Raw genomic sequence first — 21,925 nt, forward strand, 5'->3', positions numbered from 1 at the left:
TGAATTCCTTTGCAGGTTGATGCAATAAAGGAAAAGGTGAAAGTTGATTCTTTAACATCTTTAAGTCTGGAGGACTAAGTCTAAGGAATTTGCATGATGTTTTTCCTTCCTTTTCTACACTGCTGCTGCTGCTTTTTCCCCCCAATAAATTTTCACTAAAGCCTCTGCAAGTCCCTTGAAACATAACTTTAATAGAGCTGTAGGACATTAGTAGACGTTTGCTACTAATCGGCTAATAGGCTTTAGGAAGGGCAGGAGGCTAATCAGTAGTTGGTTCACAGTCTCTCTTAAATATATTATGAAAAACTGAGTATGGTGAGTTTCCATATTAATTTCAAAGTAACAGGAAATTTCTCTTCCCTGTCAGGGTATCTGGACCATAATAGGACTGTCATAATCCTTGAAGTAAATTAAAACAGCCTCTGGTTTTACTTTGTGAGCTTGCCTGACAGTTGTCGAATTTATATATGTATATATACATGCCCTAAAAGGCTTTTTGGGGTTTTTTTTTTTTTGTATTGAAGGACTGTGATCCAGTTTCTGATCTCTTGATTCTTACTAATTTTTTGCTGAAAGTAGATACAAGAGATACTAGCTGCTTCCGAAGAGACTTTCCTCATGTTTCTCCAGGTGTCCAGTTCTTATGGTGCTAGTCCATTTTTAAGAGGAATCAAAACCTTTTTAATCATGAGAGCCAAGCTTGCTATAATTGTTGCTAAGCAACATGAATTATTTTTAACAAAGTATTAACTTCTACTTTCTGTAATAAGGCATACCTGTGAAGCTACCTAAAATTTGCTCTCCTATTTATCAGTTGGCTTGTCCAAGGATGTCAAATTCAGGCACCTTTTGGTTGCTGCTTCCTTCATTGGCTTGTCTCCATCCCAATATAAATGAAACAAACTTATGTCTGTTATCAAATTGTGGTTAGAAAAGGGTGGGAAGGTAAAGGAGAGTTGAAACAAATTTAAAAGAATTTGGGTGGGGGACAATGCCTTGGGATTATGTTGAACCAAACTGGAGTCACCACTGGAACTTAGGGCAAACCTGAGTAAAATGCATTGTGTGTGAGACCCTTCAGCAGCTAGTAAGCAAGGCAGTTAGAAAGCGTGTGTGTGAAAAACAGGTAATTGAACTGCAGTGTTATGCATTGTTTTAAATGAAGCATGTACAACAGTCATTGCAATTACATCATACTATTTTTGAAACTCTTATAGCATTGCTGTGGGCTGTGTGTGTTTCTTGAGAGCCTGTATAGCAAGTCATCTTCAGACCTCACTTCTTGCTTCAGTACTTTTGCCTTTTTTTCATGCACACATACACCAAAATAACTGACTGCATGTTACTTTTCCTCTGCAGCATATTGCAGTCTTTGTGGAAAAGCCTTTTACATTTTAGTGAATTTTCAGTAGTACAGATGGAACTGAATTCATTGACATGCTTACCTGTAATTTTTCTTTTTAAATCCAAGGATCAGAAACTTCAGTTACAGCTCTTAACAAAAGCTTGTGTTCTTAAAAGACTTCTCTGCTTTTTTTTTTGAGCAATCTAAATTGGATCAGTGGAAACAAAAATTGAAAGTCCCTGTGCCAGAGGCTGTCCCATTATATAGAAGAATCAAACTTTTTGCTTAGCTTGATGCTATTCCTTCAGAATTCTTCCCCCTATGCCCAAACTTCCTATGTGTATGCCAGGGCATTGTGATATTGCCAGCTCTTCTAAGTCTTCCATGTGTTTCTCTAATAGGACTTCTGTGTTCAACATCTGATTCAGACCTTAACTTTTAAACACATGTTCACTTCAGATTCTTTTCCCTGGAAGTCCGGAAATGTATTATGCAGTGGTGGCTTTTTGGTTGTTTCATTTTTCTTCTTTTTTCTTAGAAGTTACTAATATACAGGCATCCATGTATTTTTCTTTATAACTTCTGTAGCTCTTTCTTGAATACTGGTTAGTTAGCAAAACCCCATCTGATCCTTGATGGCACAGAGCTGTGCTTTAAGTTCTATAACTAATAATTTTTGTTCTAAGTGTGGATGCCAAAAAAATGGACAATTCATATGGTACTTATACTACATAATAGTCTTTAATTTGATATTAGGGTAATTTGTAACACATCATTTAGACTATAAAATAGGATAATAGTGTATAAAAGTAAACTAATCCATCTTCCTAGGCTAGAAAAACCACATTTCATCTGAAGGAGCCTACTTAGGCTTACTTTTCTCAAATTTTCAGTTCCCTAACAAATTAAGATGGATTAGACTCATATTTATGGTATTTAATATGAAACAATTAAATATAAAACAGTGCCCTAACCTTAATGGCCTATGTGAAGACTGAAAGATACTTTTTTAATAGTTTCAAACAGAAATGAGGTGCTGCCTTAATCTTTTTAGGACCTGGTTTTTAGAAACTTTTCCACTGAAGTCTACAATTTTTTTTTGAGTGATTTTTCATAATTTGCCTTTTTGAAGAACATGCAGTGAGCATTCATAAAGTGTTTCCCCCTGCACCTTGGCCCCCCTGTCTCATCCAGCACATTTATGACATTGAAAACCACCAGTAATAGATAACATTGAGATTTGAAATTTAGTTTTACTTAGGTATAATGATAGACCAAGTATAAGGCTTTGGTTGAGAGACCAGCTTTTAAATATTGAAAGACAAATATAGTGTAAAAGGCGCAATGGAATTTGTATAGTGAAGGAGATTCTCTAGTCCCAGGATTATAATGTCACTTCTGTCTAATTCATTACAGAATTACAGAATCAAATCATGTTAGCCCTAGAAGAAACTGCAGATCATTTTGTTCAATCTTCTCATTATATAGGAAAGGAAATTTGAGGGCCAGTGCAATGGTTTGCCAAGGTCACACAACTAGTTAGTGGAAGGATCCAGGCATTCTAATTCCTTTCTTTCACTAATACATTTGGACTGCTCTACAGAATTACTTCTGTCTGATACTATCCACTTTGAAGAGTAGCTAGCATATAGTAACCATTTACTTTTGGCTCAATTAAAAGCAAACATTTTTGGGACAAAATCAGGCTTTGCTGATTACTTCTTAGATAACAGAGCCCACACAGTATTAAAACATGCAGCCTTTCTTTATGCAAAAAGATTGAATATGGAGCCACTTGAATCTTAAACTTCAGTCTGCAGCTATAACCAATATCATCAGAAGCTATACACAATTGGCAAAAGAATAGCTTATTCTGCCCAAATACTTGTCCAGTCACTAGGCTCATTTCACTTTTTTGAATACCATTTGCTTTGGGGAGGGAAGTATTGCCAGACCGTGAATTCATTATTACCTCTGATCAGTTTTAAACTTCATTTGAAAAGTGGTTCCTTGTCGTTTTCTCCCTCCCTCAGGCTGCATCCTAGCATGCCCAGTTTTAGTCTGGCATGAGCTTTTATGGCATTTTGAATCCCTCCTTCCTGAGGGTTTATAATGACAGTGCTGAAAACCACCTGGACTGAAGTATGAACATTGCCATTGAATTTGAGGGGGACTGAGAATGTTCTTTCTAGTCTGTTTTGTTTTGACAGAATTTAACATACTAAGGCTTTTCCACTTTCTGCCATAAACCTAGGTTTATAATACTTTTGGGGTGCTAATTAACATGATGTGTTTTTCTCCAGGTGGATAAATTAGATGCTTCAGAATCACTGAGAAAAGAAGAAGAACAAGCTACAGAGACACAACCCATTGTTTATGGTAATCTCTCTCTGTAACCTCAAAAAATTCATTAGACAAATATTTAATTACTTAGAGACTGTGCCTCAAAATAGAATACAACAAGCTTCTAAAGTGCAAAAGGCTTTCTAAGAAATACTGCTCTCTACTGTCTGATTTTTTTTCTGATAAGTCATAAAGCAGGTGTTGATATTATTCACTAAAATAATCTTAAATACAAGAAGACTCAAAAACAGTCATTTAAAATCATAACATGAATCTTTCCTATCATCTGGTCCCTCACGCATTACCTGCTCATAAATTACTGAAAAAGAAATATTGATGAATTCCATTTTCAAAAGAGCAAAAGGTGAGAGAACATGCCAAGGCTGTCTTTAGTATGCTTTACATAAAGAATACATCCTCATTTTAAATTCTAACTGGGGCAGAGAACTGGGTAGAGTTTCCATTTGAGAACTTTCCAGAGAGATAGGATCTTCAAACTGTCAAGTGAATATTTAAGACAATTTCATGTCTTCTTAAACCTACATGTCTGAATTACTGCTCCTTTCCATTTCATAGTTGGTGAACAGATTCATTTGAACAATCACTTTGAAGAGTATAGGTAGAAGCACAATAACCAGGTGAGGGAACATAAAAATATGACCATTATGGCTGGGTGCGGTGGCTCATGCCTGTAATCCCAGCACTTTGGAAGGCTGAGGCGGGCGGATCACAAGGTCAGGAGCTTGAGACCATCCTGGCTAACACAGTGAAACGCCGTGTCTACTAAAAATGCAAAAGATTAGCCGGGCGTGGTGGCACATGCCTGTAGTCCCAGCTACTCGGGAGGCTGAGGCAGGAGAATCGCTTGAACCCGGGAGGCAGAGGTTGCAGTGAGCCGAGGTCGTGCCACTGCAGTCCAGCCTGAGTGACAGAGCAAGACTCCGCCTTAAAAAAAAAAAAATATATATATATATATATATATATAACCATTATATATCAGGCTACTGACACAAATAATAATATATACACTTATTATGGTTTTATCTCCTTTTTACTGTAGATAAAAAGTACTTTAGGAATTTAGAGGACAGGATAGTTTTGATAAAGTGGGTTCTTAGAGATGGGAGCAAGATGTTTGACATGTTTGAGATAGGAAACACATCAAGTCCTTAAAGGTGAAAAAGACATAGGAAACACAGTAGGAACAAAAAAAAGATGGGTGTAATACTTTGGGGTTACCTACTGAATTTGGCTTGCCTTCAGGGTGTTTTCATGGGTAGTTGAAAATTGGGTTGGAATTTCAAGTAGATGTCATTATCAAGATTAGGGATGACTTTTTAAAAACTGGTTTCTGTTGGCTGGGTGCAGTGGCTCACGCCTGTAATCCCAGCACTTTGGGAGGCCAAGGTGGGCGGATCATGAGGTCAGGAGATCAAGACCATCCTGGCCAACATGGTGAAACCCCATCTCTACTAAAAGTACAAAAATTGGCTGGGCATGGTGGCATGCAACTGTAGTCCCAGCTACTTGGGAGGCTGAGGCAGAAGAATTGCTTGAACCTGGGAGGCAAAGGCTGCAGTGAGCCAAAATTGCACCACTGCACTCCCTGGGCGACAGAGCGAGACTCCGTCTCAAAAAATAATAATAAAATAAACTGGTTTCCAATAATAATTTGTTTGCTGAAGACAGCTTTGGTTGTTAACCACAAAAAGCAAAGACATGAAGTCCTTTGTGTAGGAGAAATCTTGATCTAGGTTTACACTGTAGTGGGATGTTAAAAATACTTTTGTAGGGGTAGAGAGAGGTGTTACTTGTTTTCGCTCTCCAAGTTCTCTACAGGTCATGTTTTCTGTATATGGCCAACAACTATTTAAACTTTATAAGAAAGAGTGTCAACATAGTATTTGATAGAGGGTGTATGTTCTAATGTATTTCATACCTAAAGAATGTCTGTGTCTTTTTTTTTCCCCCAAGATGGGGTCTCGCTCTGTCACCCAGGCTGGAGTGCGGTGGCGTGATCTCTGCTCACTGCAACCTTTGCCTCCTGGGTTCAAGTGATTCTCCTGCCTCAACCTGCTGAGTAGCTGGGATTATAAGCACGCACCACCACGCCCGGCTAATTTTTTTTGTATTTTTAGTAGAGACGGGGTTTCACCATATCGGCCACGCTGGTGTCCAACTCCTGACCTCATGATCCACCCTCCTCGGCCTCCCACAGTGTTGGGATTACAGGCGTGAGCCACCGCGCCCGGCCCAAATGTGTCTTATTTTTAATTTAACTGCTGTCTCTAAATTAGTACTGGATCTTCTATAAATGAATTTGGTTTCATTGCCATTTAGACATGTTTAAATCAGAAATTTAAATGTAACTCTAAAAGTTATGTTAAAAACATGTCATTTAGACCAAGCATGGTGGCTCACGCCTATAATCCCAGCGCTTTGGGAGGGCAAGATGGGCTGATCACTTGTGGCCAGGAGTTCAATACCAGCCTGGCCAACGTGGCAAAACCCCGTCTCTACTAAAAATACAAAAATTAGCTGGACATGGTGGCGCACACCCATAATCCCAGCTACTTGGGAGGCTGAGGCACGAGAATCACTTGAACCCAGGAGGCAGAGGTTTCAGTGAGCCGAGATTACACAACTGCACTCCAGCCTAGGCAACAGAGCCAGATTCTTTTTTTTTTTTTTTTAAAGTCTTTTAAAAAATTCTTTTCTTGTGCTGATTTTATTGTGTCATGAAGTGTAATATACATGTAGGTATGTGTCAAGTATACAGAGTGTCAGGCATACTGTGTTCAGTCATAAGCAGTTCTGGCCTTTGGCCCTGCACTGTTTGTTGGCTTTTTAGGTAGGAACCTTCTTAGAGTAAGACTGTCATGCTAAAATTGTAGCAATCAAATGTGACCCCCATACAACTCATTTGAGGTTGAGATTATGTTGCTAGAGTGGAGGAGACTGGAGTGTTCTAAATGCTAACAGTTTGTCCTGCCTCCTTGCCCCTGCCCCCTGCTCCTTTTTGTTTTCTTCTACTGTAGGTCAGCCCCAGTTGATGCTGACAGCAGGACCCAGTGTTGCCGTCCCTCCCCAGGCACCTTTTGGTTATGGTTATACCGCACCACCGTATGGACAGCCGCAGCCTGGCTTTGGGTACAGCATGTGAGATGAAAAGCTGATCCTGTAGTCACCTATTTTCGTACTGAAACATCGTCTTTACCCACTTCTCAGTTTATAATGGGGGAAACAGGCAACGTGTTCTTGTAACCTTTATTTCATGAAGGACTTCTTTTTGTTTCTAACTATAAACTTGGATCACCTATGTTAAAACCTTATTTCACATTCCACATCATTTTAGAATTTATTTTCGAAGGGGAATAGTTTCAATGTTTTATTCACTTGGGCTTTTTTTCTTCCCCCTCTTTCTTTAAAGAACTGCTCAATATTCAATCTGTTGTGAAGAACCTGATTTGCACTCTGTAGTGTTTAAAGAAACAAAGAAACTCTAATATTGAATCTCTTAAATTTAGTGTATGTAAACAGCTTACAAATATGTATTGTCTAAATGCATTTAAATCTGTTTTATTCAAAGAAAAGCTAAAGCAAAAACACTGGCATATGACCATGCAAGACTGTCAGTGCCAACAAAGACAACACTAATCAGCACATCGTACACTGGATTGCAGTGCTTCCCAGATTATTGAAAAATGTTACAGACAACTTGCCTGATTTTTAAATGAGCATAAAAGGCCCTCTAACCTATGCAGGTTTCCCCATTATGCATATAGAAAATGCTAGTATGTTTTGCTCACTTCATATGTAACAGGTGCCCTTATGTTGTGCTGTATCCTGTGCTTTTTCTGTGGGACCATTCCATTCAGGAGCAAAGAGCACCATGATTCCAATCTTGTGTGTGTTTACTAACCCTTCCCTGAGGTTTGTGTATGTTGGATATTGTGGTGTTTTAGATCACTGAGTGTACAGAAGAGAGAAATTCAAACAAAATATTGCTGTTCTTCAGTTTTGTTTGTGGAATTTGAAATTACTCAAATTTAAAATAAATTACTGGACTGTGGAAATAACATAGAATTGAAGTTTTAATTAAATACCACTCAAACGAAAAGAACAGTAGTTTTTGTAGTTTTATATTGGATACTGAGGCATTAGGGAGGCACGAAAGGAAGAGGAATGAGGATTGAGACATGTGAAGACATTGTGCATTATATCAATGTGCATTCCTGTAGTTCATTAACAAGGTACATGCAATAGTCTAAAGAACCAGAGTCACTACTATAGTGGCTTAACATTTAATCTGTCTCCAATATTTTAACCAAGTGACACCGAGGTTTTTATCGAAGCATTTCACTTAAATGAACAAATCATGGCTGTTATATTAACTTGAAATAAAATATATTTAAACATGTAGTTAACATGCTCTTTCTCATCATGAATTATAAAGGTGCCCAAATTATGGGTATCTTGATTTTTTTGAAAAATTGATTGTGTGAATCCAGCTCTTGCTTATGGCTGAGAATGTTCCTAAAGTTCATTTCCCTATCCCTTAATCCTCAATAGCTACACATACCCCCTTGCCTAGTCTTGCACTGCTTTACAACTCTCTTAGGCAAATTACCTATCATAAGCTCCACAGAAGAGTTTTTTAAAACTTAAAATCCCTGTCCCACCAGGTGTGGTGGCTCATGCCTGTAATCCCAGCACTTTGGGAGGCTGAGGCAGGTGGATTGCTTGAGGCCAGGAGTTCGAGACAAGCCTGACCAACATGGTGACTCCATCTCTACTAAAAATAAAAAATCAGCCAGGTGTGATGGTGGATGCCTATAAGATCCTACCTGCTACTCAGGAGGCAGGAGGCTGAGGCATGAGAATCACTTGAACCTGTGAGGCAAAGGTTGTAGTGAGCCGAGATCACGTCACTGCACTCCATCCTGGGTGACAGAATGAGACTCTTGTCTCAAAAAACAAAAAAACCTATTTAGTTTCATCCAGGACATTAAGTGAAAGTGTTTAATGTGAGTGCAGGTCAGTGAAGAATACAATGGTGCCCCTGCTTTGATTTGTGGGAGGTGCCATCAGTTTTCCCCACCACTGCTTTTGCACCATCAGTGCAAATATCAACACAGAGAAAAATAATAATAATAGTATTATGAAAACATTGACTCTGTGGAGACCCTGTGGGTTCTGCAGAGTATACTTTGAAAACTATAAGATTATGAGTTCTATAAAATACCAAGTACAGATGAACTAGAAAACAAGCATATATCCACAATTACCAGAATTTTCATAGTATTCCTTTTAGTAGATATGCCATGACAGTTACTTAGCCACCCCATGCCATCCTGTTGGGAATGCCACTACCTTTGAATTTGGAGCCATCAGTCTATCATCTGAGGCAAACCTCAGAAATTACCTGAGCCAGAATCATGCACTTAGCACTGCGTTCAACTCAGTCTTAACGTTGCATTTTGTTGCATCACTTTTGCAGCCAGTAAACATTCTGTTTAGAAATAGTTGCTATTGTGGCATCATTCACAGTTGCAATTTTTCTCCTGTGCTGTCATATGCCTGTGTGAAGTGTATTAAATGAATCAAATATTAGAACTTTCAAGGCTGTCTTTAGTGTTCTGCCCACAATACTCCACCAATGACCTTAGACCTTGAGATTGTGCTATAACGCTGCTTATATTGCAGTTAACCATAGAGAGGTGGAGCCACTTAAAATGGGCCTATTACCAAAATTCTCCCTGGCATCATTACAGTTCTTGGGGATACACTGATTTTAGAAATTGCTGTCAGTATCCTCCTAAAAGAAGGCTTTAAGGAAAAATAGTTTCTAACAAGATGATTATCAGGAAGCTATGTGGCTTGGGGAGTTGGGACCCTCCGCCTCATATTCTGGGTAACTGGTATAACATAGTAATTATTAGGATTGTATCAAGTGTATCTAAAGATCAAAAGGGAAAAAAGGCACCCTTAATTGTCAAAGTTCTAGGAAAAAATACTAGCAGGGATGACAAACTACGTTCACTTTACAGTTACCATAAATTCTTACTTGGGCCCACCCATTTCCATCTGTTAAGGTCCATAAGGTTACTCAAGTTTGAGTGGCTTCATTGTTACAAGAAAGGGGGGAAGTGAGAAACTTTAATAGGCTGTGATTTAGAACCACTGCTGATTAACCTTTGGCCAGTATGGGTCAGGGAAGGTGAACATGAAACACTGCACAGTAAGTTGTATCAATGCTATAAAACTCAACCTGGAGACAAAATTTAAACAGGTTATAAACCATGGGACTCCATTGAGGGTGGCTGTATCTATTAATAAAGTAGGCTATCAGTCACCCAAAAAGTGACAGCAGGGGAACAAACTGCAGCTTGCCTCTAGTGGGAATACCCTTGAACCTCGACCTCCAGGGGGACAGCAGCATAGTCTCGGGGAAGGGCTACCAACACAAAGGGACCTAACCATGTATAGGGAAATGCTGTTTCCTCCATTTTAATCCAATTGTATCATGACCTGTTTCTCTCATCTTAAATATCTGTTTCAGCCTCTCACTTGAACCACCAAGACCATTTAACCAACAGTACTGTTTTTAAGCCCAAGATGACAACTGCCAACCATAGAACATGGGAATAGGTTTTATTTTCATCTCAAGAACATTTAAGTTGGGTGAAGAAATTCAGCTTTTGTTAGAATCTGACAGGCTTCAAAGACTTGTGATGGAGGGGTTGTTGTCATATCAAAGTCCACCTAGTAAAGTTTTAGGTGACCAGTGACTTTGTCAATTAGGTCTGCTGGTCCTGGCCCAATCCCTAGGACAGTTTGAGAGCCTGGTGCAATCTGAGTACGTCCAGCATCTTGAATTAAACTTACAGTCAGTCCCAGCATTTTTGCATGGGCCAATAATGCAATCAGGGTTTCTTCATCAGGAGCTTTGACCACCACCTTGGGCTGGCCACAGTATTCCCATTGTTTGAGCATTTCAGGATTTCTTCTTTGAATCTGCTTGTAGGCTGAAACAGCAGCATGAGAGCACTGGGCAGCCACTTTCCCTTTTCCCATCTTTAAGTCATTTCGAACCACAAGAATCATCTTGTACTCCCCGCTGTCTCCCAAGATGCTTGCTTCACTTTCAGTATCTGTGTGTGTCTTGCTCGTCTTGCTTTTGGGGAGCATCCCAAAGCATACTCGAAGGCTCCAGCCCAGGCACATGCCACAAGCAACTCCAACAGCCAAGCCGAGTGTACTGGGATGAGCCAAATATTCCATAACCAAGGATTTGGAGGGCATCTTAAAGGAAAGGAAAACAGTTATCACTATCCGGCAGTAACAACTTACAGAGGTATAGGCTTATCAGAGAAACATTTTGACTATACACTTAATGGTCATCCAGAAAAAAGGCAAAACAACACACCTTTGATCTTATGCCTGCACCCTGTTTCCAACACCCTCTTGCCCACCACCAGTGTACTAGAAAAGATTCAAGCATCCACATGAAACAGTTTAGGTCATTTTGAATCTTGATGTAAACAAAGTTGCATAAAGTCCAAAAACTCTACTCCTCAGTCTTCCCTTAGTCTTGTGGAGATGTTCCGTTTTACCAAGATGCCTAAGATTTAAAGAAACCAAAAATAACCCTTTCCTGGAATACAGTGCTAATCGGTGTTTTCACAATGCAGTGGTTCTCAGTGGAGATGGTATCAAATCAGTTACCCTCAGAAGAACCTCACTGTCACATTAATGGGCCTGGAGTGAGGTGCACTACTGAAATTTACTAAGCCTGAGCAAGGATGCTAAAAACCTTACAAAATGAAGAGTTGTCCCATTGGACGTGAGTGCAGCTGAAAAACTTAATAACTGAGATGAGAACTCAACATCATTTTACTTAAGAACACAAAATATTTTTTGCATAGTTTTACTATGTACAGGTGCTCCTCAATTTTCCATGGGGTTATATCCCAATTAACCCAATTAATTGAAAATACTGTAAGCCAAAAATGCATTTAATACACCTACAGAATATCATGACTTAGCCTAGCCTACCTTAAATGTGCTCAGAACACTTACATTAGCCTACAGTTGGACAAAAATCATCTAACACGAGGCTCTTTTATAATAGTGTTGAATATCTCCTGTAATTTATTGAATACTGTAAGTGGAAAACAATGGTTGTATGGGTACTCACCATTAATTTACACAGCTGAAAGCACAGTGGTCCTGAAAAATGTTTGAAGCACTGAAATAGAATTAATTGCTGGATGATGGGGATGCAATAGGGTCCTCAATTTCTCTCTCTTCTGATGAACATTGAGAATAGGTGGTAGAAGGCATTGGGACATCAACACTAGTTGATGGTTTAGCAAGCATAGTGTTGTTCTTCAGGAAGATACCAAGTTTTGACCGTACAGCTTGTTTCTTCTTTTCACTATATATTTCTCTGTAGCAAGCAAGAGCATCCTGTATCTGCCTGTCAACTGTGGCGAATCTCTCGTAATTGACGTCCATTTCTTCTAACATCTGTAGGCCACTGCTGATAGCAGCAAATGCCTCTGCCAGTTTCTTTGCTGTGAACTTTCTAGGTGCCGTGGGTGTAACTTCTTCCACTGCCTCAACGCCTTTACCTCTTTCTTCCTCCAGTGCAATCAGCTCCTTATTGCAAAGATCTTTAGCCATAATTATCCTATGCAGCTGTTCCTTAAAAGCTATGGCACCTTCATTACCAGCACGTGCTGCCTCACCAGTGATCTTTACATTGTGAAAATTATGACGCCTTTTGAAGCGCTGGAACCATCCATGACTTGCTTTAAACATTTGTGTATATGTAGGATCACTGGCATGGTCTTTTAGCATATTAAAAAGACTTCTTGCCTTAGCCTGGATCATCAGTAGGCTAAGTGGTATACGCTTCTGTATCTGGTCTTCCATCCACATAACAAGTAATTTTTCCATATCATCAATTGGTCCAGCCCTTTTCTTTGTGATGACAGTGGATTTAACTGATGCTGACGATTTCGCTGCATCACTGATTCGCTTCTTATCCCTTAAGATGGTTGAAATTGTGGATTGCGAAAGTCCTAACTCACGTGCAATGGCCATTACTGGCTTGCCACCTTCATGCTGGGCAATTATCTTGAGTTTCATTTCAAGAGTAATTGCCTTCCTCTTCTTCATCTCACCAGAAACAGGAGACACTGATGGACATTTTGTAGACATGATGGAATGTGAAAACACAAAACATAATATCCAAAAAAGCTGACAACACAGTACACGGTAGAGGATGGGTTGTTGATTCCCGTGATCACATGGGTGACTGGGAGCTGTGGCTCGCTGCCGCTGCCCAGCATCACAAGAGTGTACTGTACCACATTATCACTAGGCCAGGAAAAGATCAAAATGCAAAACTCGAAGTACAGTTTCTACTGAATGGGTGTCTCTTTCACACCATCCTAAAGTTGAAAAATCCTAAGTTGGAGACTGTCCATACTGAATTTTCCAGAAGTGTAGCTATCATAAAACAAAGGAATGTCATCCTTTATTATTTTAGAAAATCTTGCTACTTCGGCAAAGCTGTTCATAATATTTGAGTCACCAATAAGACACTTATATCAGTCTACAAATGAGGCTGCTGGATTCACAGTGCTTCTATGTGGCAAGCAACTATCAGTTTCTTTTTCTAGTGGAGTATTATCTAAGCATTTATAAACATGGGGCCACTATATTTGTAATGCACTGTATTTGTAATGTAAAGTGGTGCCCTTAGAATTGTGCACTGCATGATTGGCACGGCATAGATGACAGCCCTGGAAGTACTTATAAATTTCCTTTATGTTCTTCTTTAAAGTTAGGGCATTATATTAACATTCTTTCCACTAATTTTAACATAAAAGGGGTTACTGTCTTTGGTGAGGCAGAAATTCGTTTGAGGTGGGGTCAAGAGATAGAGCAAAAAGAAAAAGCAATGGATATAAGGCGACACAGAGAAAAGCAATTTTTTTTTTCTCCTAAGAAGAAAGGATAAGCATATTTAAATGTTAATAGGATGAAGCCAGAAGAAAGGCAGGTAAATGCTCAAGATAGAGAAAGACTTTATAAAGGGATTTGGTCTTGGAAAGGAAAAGGGACACCTTTCCCAATTTCAGTTTTAAATCAAGTAGGTCCACGGATTTGAAGGCAGGAAGGTATTCCCCCTGAGGGAAGGAGCTCAGACAGAAGTTAAAATGGAGTAGAGAAGAGAAAGGCGGAAATAAAAGGTGTGGCAAAATATGGCAGGATTGCAGAGGAATATTGAAAGCATGGTTAAGATTAAGGATGACTTTTTAATGGCAACATACTATTTGCGATTTTCTCCAGTAGTACTTAGAAGCCAAAAGACTAAAACTACTAATCACTTCCTCCAAACATACAAACTAACCTCCATCCACACTCATCCTTTGCTCTCCCCTCCTACTGAAATGGTAGTTGGATGTATCCAAGTTTAAATTATGCCAGGAGCACGCCCCAAGACACAGTGGTACAAGGGAATTTAGGATAAGGGTAAGAATGTTTGACATGATAGACCATGCAACCTGTGTTATTACATTTTTCTCTTTTGGCCTACCTGATAAAAAGCAACCTGTATTATCAAAGACTGATTTATGGACAATAAAGTGATGCATGCTATTTATCTAGACATGCTGTTGAAGAACAGGTTCGTGACGAAAGTAAACTGGAAAGACTTAGAGCGATGCATAGGGTTTTGATTTTGGAGACGAACAATTACAAAGAGCATAGCTATAGGAATGGGTATCTGAAATAGAAGTGTGACTACTTTCTACTTTTTCAATTCTTTTAGTTTTATGATATACTGCTTCCCTTCCACAAATACTGATTGACCCTGTTCTAGAATCTAAGGGATACAGGAGTGCACAAAGCAGAAAAAGTCCTTTCTCTAATGAAGCTTACATTTTAGCAATGGTTTTGAAATGGTCCAATCCTAATTTTGAATTTCTTTCATGCTGTTTTAAAACTTTGGGGTTTTTTTTGTTTGTTTGTTTGAGATGGAGTCTCGCTCTGTCGCCCAGGCTAGCATGCAGTGGCGTGATCTCAGCTCACTGCCAACTCCGCCTCCCGGGTTCATGCCATTCTCCTGCCTCAGCCTCCCTACAGGCGCCCACCATCACACCCGGCTAATTTTTTTTTTTTTTTTTGTATTTTTAGTAGAGACAGGGTTTCACCGTGTTAGCCAGGATGGTCTCAATCTCCTGACCTCGTGATCCGCCCACCTCGGCCTCCCAAAGTGCTGGGATTACAGGCGTGAGCCACTGTGCTCGGCCAAAACTTTGTCTTTATAGCTCAAAATTTCCACAATACTTTGACATGTATTGTTATTTGATCCACTGAGAAGTGAGGATTACTGCCATATCAAAAATGAAGAAATTCAGACCAAGAGAAGTTAAGTTCAATAAAACAAATGTTTACTGGCTATCTATGTGCCAGCCATACACCCTGTTAAGCTGAGGATATAGTGATGAATATGGGCCACTGTCAGCTGTTCATAGATAAGTAGTGAAGACAAATAATTGCAAGAATGGTAAATGTTATAAAAAGGTGTTTGACAGTCCCATTGGGGGTGAGATGGAAGGCAGTGACAGATCATCAGACATTAGATTCTCATAAGAAGTGCACAACATAGATCCCTCGCATGGGCAGTTCATAACAGGGTTCACACTCGCATGAGAATCTAATGCTGTCGACAGAGCTCAGGAGGTAATGTTAGCGATGGGGAGTGGCTGCAAATACAGATAAAACTTCACTCAGTTGCCCACCACTCACCTCCTGCTGTGCGGCCCAGTTCCTAACAGGCCACAGGGACGCCTGTTCTAAAAGATACCTGAGCCTTGACTAGCAGTTGGCAATAGATACAGGGAGATCATTTCAGAGGCTGCTATAATGTAGTAATAGTTAACATTTATGAAGTGTTCTGCTACACACTGGCTAAACACTCTATAGGAATTGTCTTCTTTAATGTGCCCAACAGCACTTCAAGGTAAATAGAGCTGGTCATGGACTTACTGTAGTTTCGCTTAAGCTTTTTGGCTTTACAATGGTTCAAAAGCAACACATATTCAGTAGAAACTTTACCCATACAAACATTCTGTTTTTCACCTTCAGTACAGTATTCAACGAATTACATGAGATATTCAACACTTGTAGGCCTTATGTTAGATGATTTTGCCCTATTGTACGCTAATAAATTAAGTGCTCTGAGCACCTTTAAGGTAGGCTAGGCTAAACTACCATGTTTGGTAGGTTAGGTGTATTAAATTTATTTCCAACTTCTATTTCCTTTTCTAAGAGACAGGGTTTCACTCTTTTGTCCAGGCTGGAATACAGTGGAGTGATCATAGCTCACTGCAGCCTCGAACTCCTGAGCTCAAGCAATCCTCCCACTTCAACCTCCCCAGTAGCTGGGACTACAAGCACATACCACCACACACTGCTAATTAAAAAAAAAAACTTTTTTTTTAAGACACAGGGGTTTCATTATGTTGCCCAGGCTGGTCTCGAACTCTGGGCCTCATATGATCCCTCCCACCTCAGCCTCCCATGTAGCTACGTTTACAGGCATGAGCCACTGTGCCTGGCTCTCAATTTATGGTACTTTCAATTTATGATGGGTTTATCAGGATATAACCCCACCCTAAGTTGAGAAGCATCTATATATAATTATGATCTCCATTTTTCGGATGTAGAAAAATGAGGTACACAAGTTATAGCTTGCCTAAATTCACCCAGCTCATAAGTGGTTGTCTTAATCCAGAGCCCTTGTTCTTTTTTCTTTTTGAGACAGAGTCTTGTTCTTGTCTCCCATGCTGGAGTGCAATGGCACAATCTTGGCTCACTGCAACCTCTGCCTCCTGGGTTCAAGTGATTCTCCTGCCTCAGCCTCCCAAATAGCTGGGATTACAGACACCCGCCACTACACCGAGCTAATCGTTTGTATTTTTAGTAGAGACGGGGTTTCACCAGGTTGGCCAGGCTGGTCTCAAACTCCTGATCTCAGGTGATCCACCCACCTCGGCCTCCCAAAGTGCTGGGATTACAGGCGTGAGCCACCATGCCCTGCCGAGCCCTTGTTCTTTTTTTTTTTTTTTTTTTTGGAGACAGAGTCTCACTCTATTGCCAGGCTGGAGTGCAGTGGTGCAATCTTGGTTCACTGCAACCTCCACCTCTGGGGTTCAAGTGCTTCTCCTGCCTCAGCCTCCCAAGTAGGTGGGACTTCAGGCATGTGCTACCACACCCGGCTAATTTTTGTATTTTTAGTAGAGACGGGGTTTCACCATGTTGGCCAGGCTAGTCTCGAGCTCCTGACCTCAGGTGATCCACCCACCTCGACCTCCCAAAGTGCTGGGATTACAGGCGTGAGCCACCATGCCCTGCTGAGCCCTTGTTCTTAACATTACTATATCAGGCCTCTCCCAGCAGTCTAGATGAGATGATGGTCATTTAGACAACAGTAGTGAGAATGAGAAATAAAAAAAGTGTCTAAGGTACACCTGTCTGATTTAGTGACTGACAGGAAGTCTGGTGATAAAAGAAAGGGAGAAGTTAATAATGACAGCTAGATTTGAACAAATGGAGAATTTTGGTGAAATACCAGGTTTGAATGGAAAAGATAATGAATTAGTTTTGTTCTGAACAAAAGACATCTCAGAGATATCTAGAAAGAAGAAGAAAAAAAAGGATATATCAGCTTAAAGGACAGAAAGGTCTAGGATATATCAGTTTAAAGTCAGAAAGGTCTGGGCTGGAAATATAGATTTGAGAGACCTTACCATATAATTGAAGTTACTGAAGAGATGGAAGAGTATGAGGCCACTTGGACAAATATGTAGAATGAAGAAAGGACTAAAACATAATCCTGAGGAAATGAACATTAGGAATCAAAGGAGACTGACATGGAGTGGCCAGGAGTAGGAGGGTCACATAGGGTAAGCTGTAGTGCACCTAGTTTCAGTGCTCTTCCACTCAAGTGCCTAAATACGGTGACAGAGCTGCACAGACATAGTATTTATGGTTCTAGTGCCTTTACAGCCCCCACCCCCTAAAAGAGACAAAGACAGAGAATTCTTTTTTTTTTTTTTTAAGACGGCATCTCACTTTGTCACCCAGGCTGGAGTGCAGTGGCGCCATCTCAGCTCACTGCAACCTCTGCCTCCGGGTTCAAGCAATTCTCCCGCCTCAGCCTCCCACGTACATGGGATTACAGGCACCCGCCACCACACCTGGCTAATTTTTGTATTTTTAGTAGAGACGGGGTTTCACCATGTTGGCCAGGCTGGTCTCGAACTCCTGACCTCAAGTGATCTGCCTGCCTCAGCCTCCCAAAGTGCTGGGATACAGGCATGGGCCACCACGCCTGGCCAAGTTTCTATTTGATGCTTACATATCAGCAGGACTTTTCTTTGATAATCTAACAACCAGACTCCAAACTGAACAAATATTCAATGTCAGCAATTAGGATTCTCTGAAATAATTTCTAGGTTGCAAAGTAACCAAATATCCCATACACTACATTCCGGTACTATCTGGAGAAGGAACTGCTCTATATAGAGAAGCTATTATGTGCTGGATAACATACTAAATCCTTTATATCCATTACCTCATTTATTGTTGCTATGAACACATAAAAAGGAACATATATTAGCCTCATTTTAAAGATGAGAAATATGAGGATCAAACAGAGAAGTTGCCTTTTTCTTTCTTTATTTTTTTTTAAAGAGAAGGGGTCTCCCTCTGTCACCCAGGCTAGAGTTCAGTGGCATGATCATAGCTCGCTACAGCCTCAAACTCCTGGGCTTAAGCAATTCTCCTACCTGAGCCTTCCAAGTAGATGGGACTACAGGCGCATGCCACCACACCCTCCTGATTTTTAAAAATTTTTTTATTTTTGTATGGACTTGTTCTTGCTATGTTGCCCAGGCTGGTCTGGAACTCCTGGCCTCAAGGAGTTGCTTGAGGTCGAGGCAGCAGCATCTCGAGTCCAGTTCGAAACCAATCTGGGCAACCCAGTGAGACCTCATCTTTACAAAAAATTTAAATAATTAGCCAGATGTGGTGCCACATGCCCATACTCCCAGCTACTCAGGGGATAAGGTAGGAGGACACCTCAGGCTGGGAGGTGGAAGTTGCAGTGAGCCATGATCGTGCCACTGCACCCCAGGCTGGACAACAATGCAAAACCCTGTCTCCAAAAAAAAAAAACAATAAGATCAAAAACAGGACAGTGAAAGTTCCAAAAGTTACCAAGTTTATTTATTATGTCCCATATCTCAATGGAGTGTCTAATCATTAAAATGCTAAAATTAACACATATTTTTGTTCTTTAGGATGTTCTAATCTCATATTAATCTGATCAGATTATCACCTAACTCCTCTAAAACAACATGTCTGTCTCTTTTTCTGTACACTTACGACAAGTGTATCAATAAGCCTAGTGCCTAAGACTAAGGTAAAACAAATAACCATTCTTTGTCTCATAAATAATTCTGGGCAATGACAGCAGAACAAAATAAGTACATCCTATAAAATCTTCTTCTTGGTGCCTTCTAATTCCCCTGCCTCAGTAAACCCATTTCAGTAGTGCTCTTGATCCCATTACCTCCTTCTGCACCATGCTCCACCCGTTAATCTTTTTTTAAGAGACAGGGTCTCACTATGTGGCCCCCTATGTGGCCCAGGCTGTTCTCAAACTCCTGGGCTCAAGCAATCCTCCTGTCTCAGCCTCCCAAAGTGTTGGATTACAGGCTGAGCCACCGCGCCGGGTCTGCAGTTTACAACCGAAAAAACAAACAAACCTTTCCCAAATCTTCTCTGACCCTTAAGCCACTGCCCCACTTTCCCTGTATAGCATATTCCCAGAGTCTAGTATGGTGCCTGGGGTATGTCAGTAAGGATTAATACCTCTCTAGTTAATCTCTTTGTGTGAAAAGGGGGGGAAATTTTTTCTTTTTTTTTTTTTCTGAGACGAAGTCTCACTCTGTCGCCCAGGCTGGAGAGCAATGGAGCGATATCGGCTCACTGCAACCTCCGCCTCCCGAGTTCAAGTCATTCTCCTGCCTCAGCCTCCCGAGTAGCTGGGATTACAGGCACGCGCCACCACGCCGGCTAATTTTTGTATTTTTAGTATAGATGGGTTTTCGCCATGTTGGCCAGGACGGTCTCGAACTTCTGACCTCAGGTGATCCGCCCACATCAGCCTCCCAAAGTGCTGGGATTACAGGCGTGAGCCACCGCGCCCGGCCCCAAATTTTCGACTATATTCTTAGAAACCAATTCTTTCCACGCAGAGCTCGACAGCTCGAAACGCTGGGGGATATTCACAAGTGCCCAGCTGAGGGTGTGAGGCCTGCTCGCTATTTTATCAATTTCGGAGAGAGCGCATCGATACTGCCTGCATGGAGGCTTTGCTGGGAACTAGAAATTCTGAGTCTTCCCCTCCCCAGCAGCCTGTTCCTTTCCTCCAAAGGACGGTTCGCAGAACAGGAACAGAGGGCTCAGCGGCCCCTGGGCGGAAGACAGTTTATAAAGGAGAAAATGAAGAAGGTGGGTAATGCAACGAGGTGAAAAGAAACGTTCCTACTGGCGAGAAAATGAATAATGATATTGGTCTCCTTCGCCCTGTAAGGAGCCAACCAACCTACCTACAGTACCTCCTTTCCTCACTCGCGCCTTCCCTTCTTCTGGGCAGCGAACACGTTTCTATCGCGTGAGCTACCTCTTCCGGGGTTCCTGGGTGACAAGTTCCGGATCAAGAATCACAAAGCGAGCAGTCATTCTTCCTCTTGCCACACCCACAGGGCCCGCACTAAGAGCCTAACTGAAATCCCGCGAGGATCAACCGAGCTCGCCGAAAGGAGGGAGGAACGTATCCCTTCTGGAGGCTGTCTCGGGGGGCAGAGGGACCGGACCGGAAGTGACGTGAGCGGGTTCCGGTTGTCTGGAGCCCAGCGGCGGGTGTGAGAGTCGGTAAGGAGCAGCTTCCAGGATCCTGAGATCCGGAGCAGCCGGGGTCGGAGCGGGTAGGTAAACTAACTCAGGGAATTGGGGACCGAAGCCTGAGGCTGTCCTCAGAGCTTGGCGTCTTCCGGAGCTCTCCCGCTTAGGCATTGCGGATCTGGAGCACTGTGATTCCGACTTCCAGCAGTGTTTTAGGACGCTGCTGACTGGATGTCTCACCCTGGATGTCTCACGCTGGCGGTAGCCAGGTTATTTGGGACACCTTCTCATGGTTGGTCACCCGGACATTGAACCCAGACACCGGGCTGTTCGTTCTCCTCTCCGCGTGCTTGGAAGCCTTGCTAGGCTTCTTTAGAGAACCTCTTAGTCCCGGGATGTCCAGGACCTTGGAGTAAGTGGAGAAGGTCTTCCCTGCTGATGACTGAGCTGTTTCTCAGGATCTGTCAGTTTGGTTTTTGCTCTCCCGAACCTCTGGCGCATGATGCTAGATGTATTCGCTCCTAAACGAAATCCAGGCGTGCAAGTGCCATCTAAAGCTCTGGTGGTACAGGGTAGCCAAGGGAATGGGCCTTCGCTCCGCAGAGCCCTTGGAGAGGAACTTCTCAGATTTTTCACTGCTTTAATGAAAAAGAGTTGTCTGCCTTTCCAAACCCCTGAACCCCGACCTCTATATCTTATTACAGTGGAGGTATTTGCAGTAAAACGTGAAGGTCGACTTAATCTCTAAAATTCCAGAAACCATATGTGGCCCTGTGTCACACTGCTAGATTACTTATGACCTCCAGAAGATTTTACACAATCATCTTTTATTTACCTGCAACTCCATGTAAAAATCTAATAATACACGTAGACTGGCCACTGTTGACGTGTTTTGGCAGCATCGCTCCTTATCCTAATGTTAACGTCTTTCATTTCTACTTTGTGGCTTGTCAGAGATTTTTGTGGACAGATTACATTGATCATTTGAAGAAGCTTGTACAAGTGTTTCTGGTGTTGTCATGATAGAATTTAATATTCCAGTTGCTACTACCTAGTAATTGTATTGTCATTAGCTCTGATTTTAGTTGTGTATTCTTAGCATAGATGATGAAAGGAAGAAACTTACTTACTAGGCATCATTGTATGCATTGTAGCTTATGTTTTTACTGTGGAAGAGGGATGGTGGTACCTAGACAAATGTGACTGATTTGTGTAGGTATGAAGTGACTCTCTCGAGTAGAAATT

The 21,925-nt window shown here is 41.3% G+C and overlaps 3 protein-coding genes across 6 annotated transcripts in view; 2 read left to right on the plus strand and 1 right to left on the minus strand.

Moving 5' to 3' along the window:
- CLTC (clathrin heavy chain) overlaps positions 1 to 8,110 on the plus strand; it is a 77,893-nt gene extending 69,783 nt beyond the window's left edge. Inside the window, exons 31-33 of one of the 2 annotated variants that reach the window (XM_008970551.5) lie at positions 16 to 36; positions 3,649 to 3,724; positions 6,727 to 8,110. In XM_008970551.5, coding sequence (XP_008968799.1) covers positions 16 to 36; positions 3,649 to 3,724; positions 6,727 to 6,851 — 222 coding nt within the window. In that variant the 3' untranslated portion in view covers positions 6,852 to 8,110. The remainder of the gene's footprint in view (positions 1 to 15; positions 37 to 3,648; positions 3,725 to 6,726) is intronic. The other variant, XM_003817354.6, reaches the window with a different exon arrangement.
- Positions 8,111 to 10,325: 2,215 nt separating this feature from the next.
- PTRH2 (peptidyl-tRNA hydrolase 2) lies at positions 10,326 to 20,524 on the minus strand. Of its 3 annotated transcripts, none has more exons than XM_008970548.3 (2): positions 20,395 to 20,524; positions 10,326 to 10,993 (listed from the first exon to the last, which is right to left on the minus strand). In XM_008970548.3, exon 2 carries the CDS (start codon positions 10,991 to 10,993, stop codon positions 10,454 to 10,456), a length of 540 nt encoding a protein of 179 aa, XP_008968796.1. In that variant the 5' UTR covers positions 20,395 to 20,524; the 3' UTR covers positions 10,326 to 10,453. The 3 variants fall into 3 exon arrangements, with proteins under 3 accessions (XP_008968796.1, XP_008968795.1, XP_063455371.1); XM_008970547.4 differs by having other exon boundaries at positions 20,386 to 20,524; XM_063599301.1 differs by lacking the exon at positions 20,395 to 20,524 and adding an exon at positions 11,889 to 12,027.
- VMP1 (vacuole membrane protein 1) overlaps positions 20,410 to 21,925 on the plus strand; it is a 133,878-nt gene continuing 132,362 nt past the window's right edge. The window contains exon 1 of the mRNA XM_034942599.3: positions 20,410 to 20,763. The gene's annotated coding sequence lies outside the window, so the exon portion shown is untranslated. The remainder of the gene's footprint in view (positions 20,764 to 21,925) is intronic.

Source organism: Pan paniscus, chromosome 19 (assembly GCF_029289425.2).
Source record: "Pan paniscus chromosome 19, NHGRI_mPanPan1-v2.0_pri, whole genome shotgun sequence".
Taxonomy (NCBI): domain Eukaryota; kingdom Metazoa; phylum Chordata; class Mammalia; order Primates; family Hominidae; genus Pan; species Pan paniscus.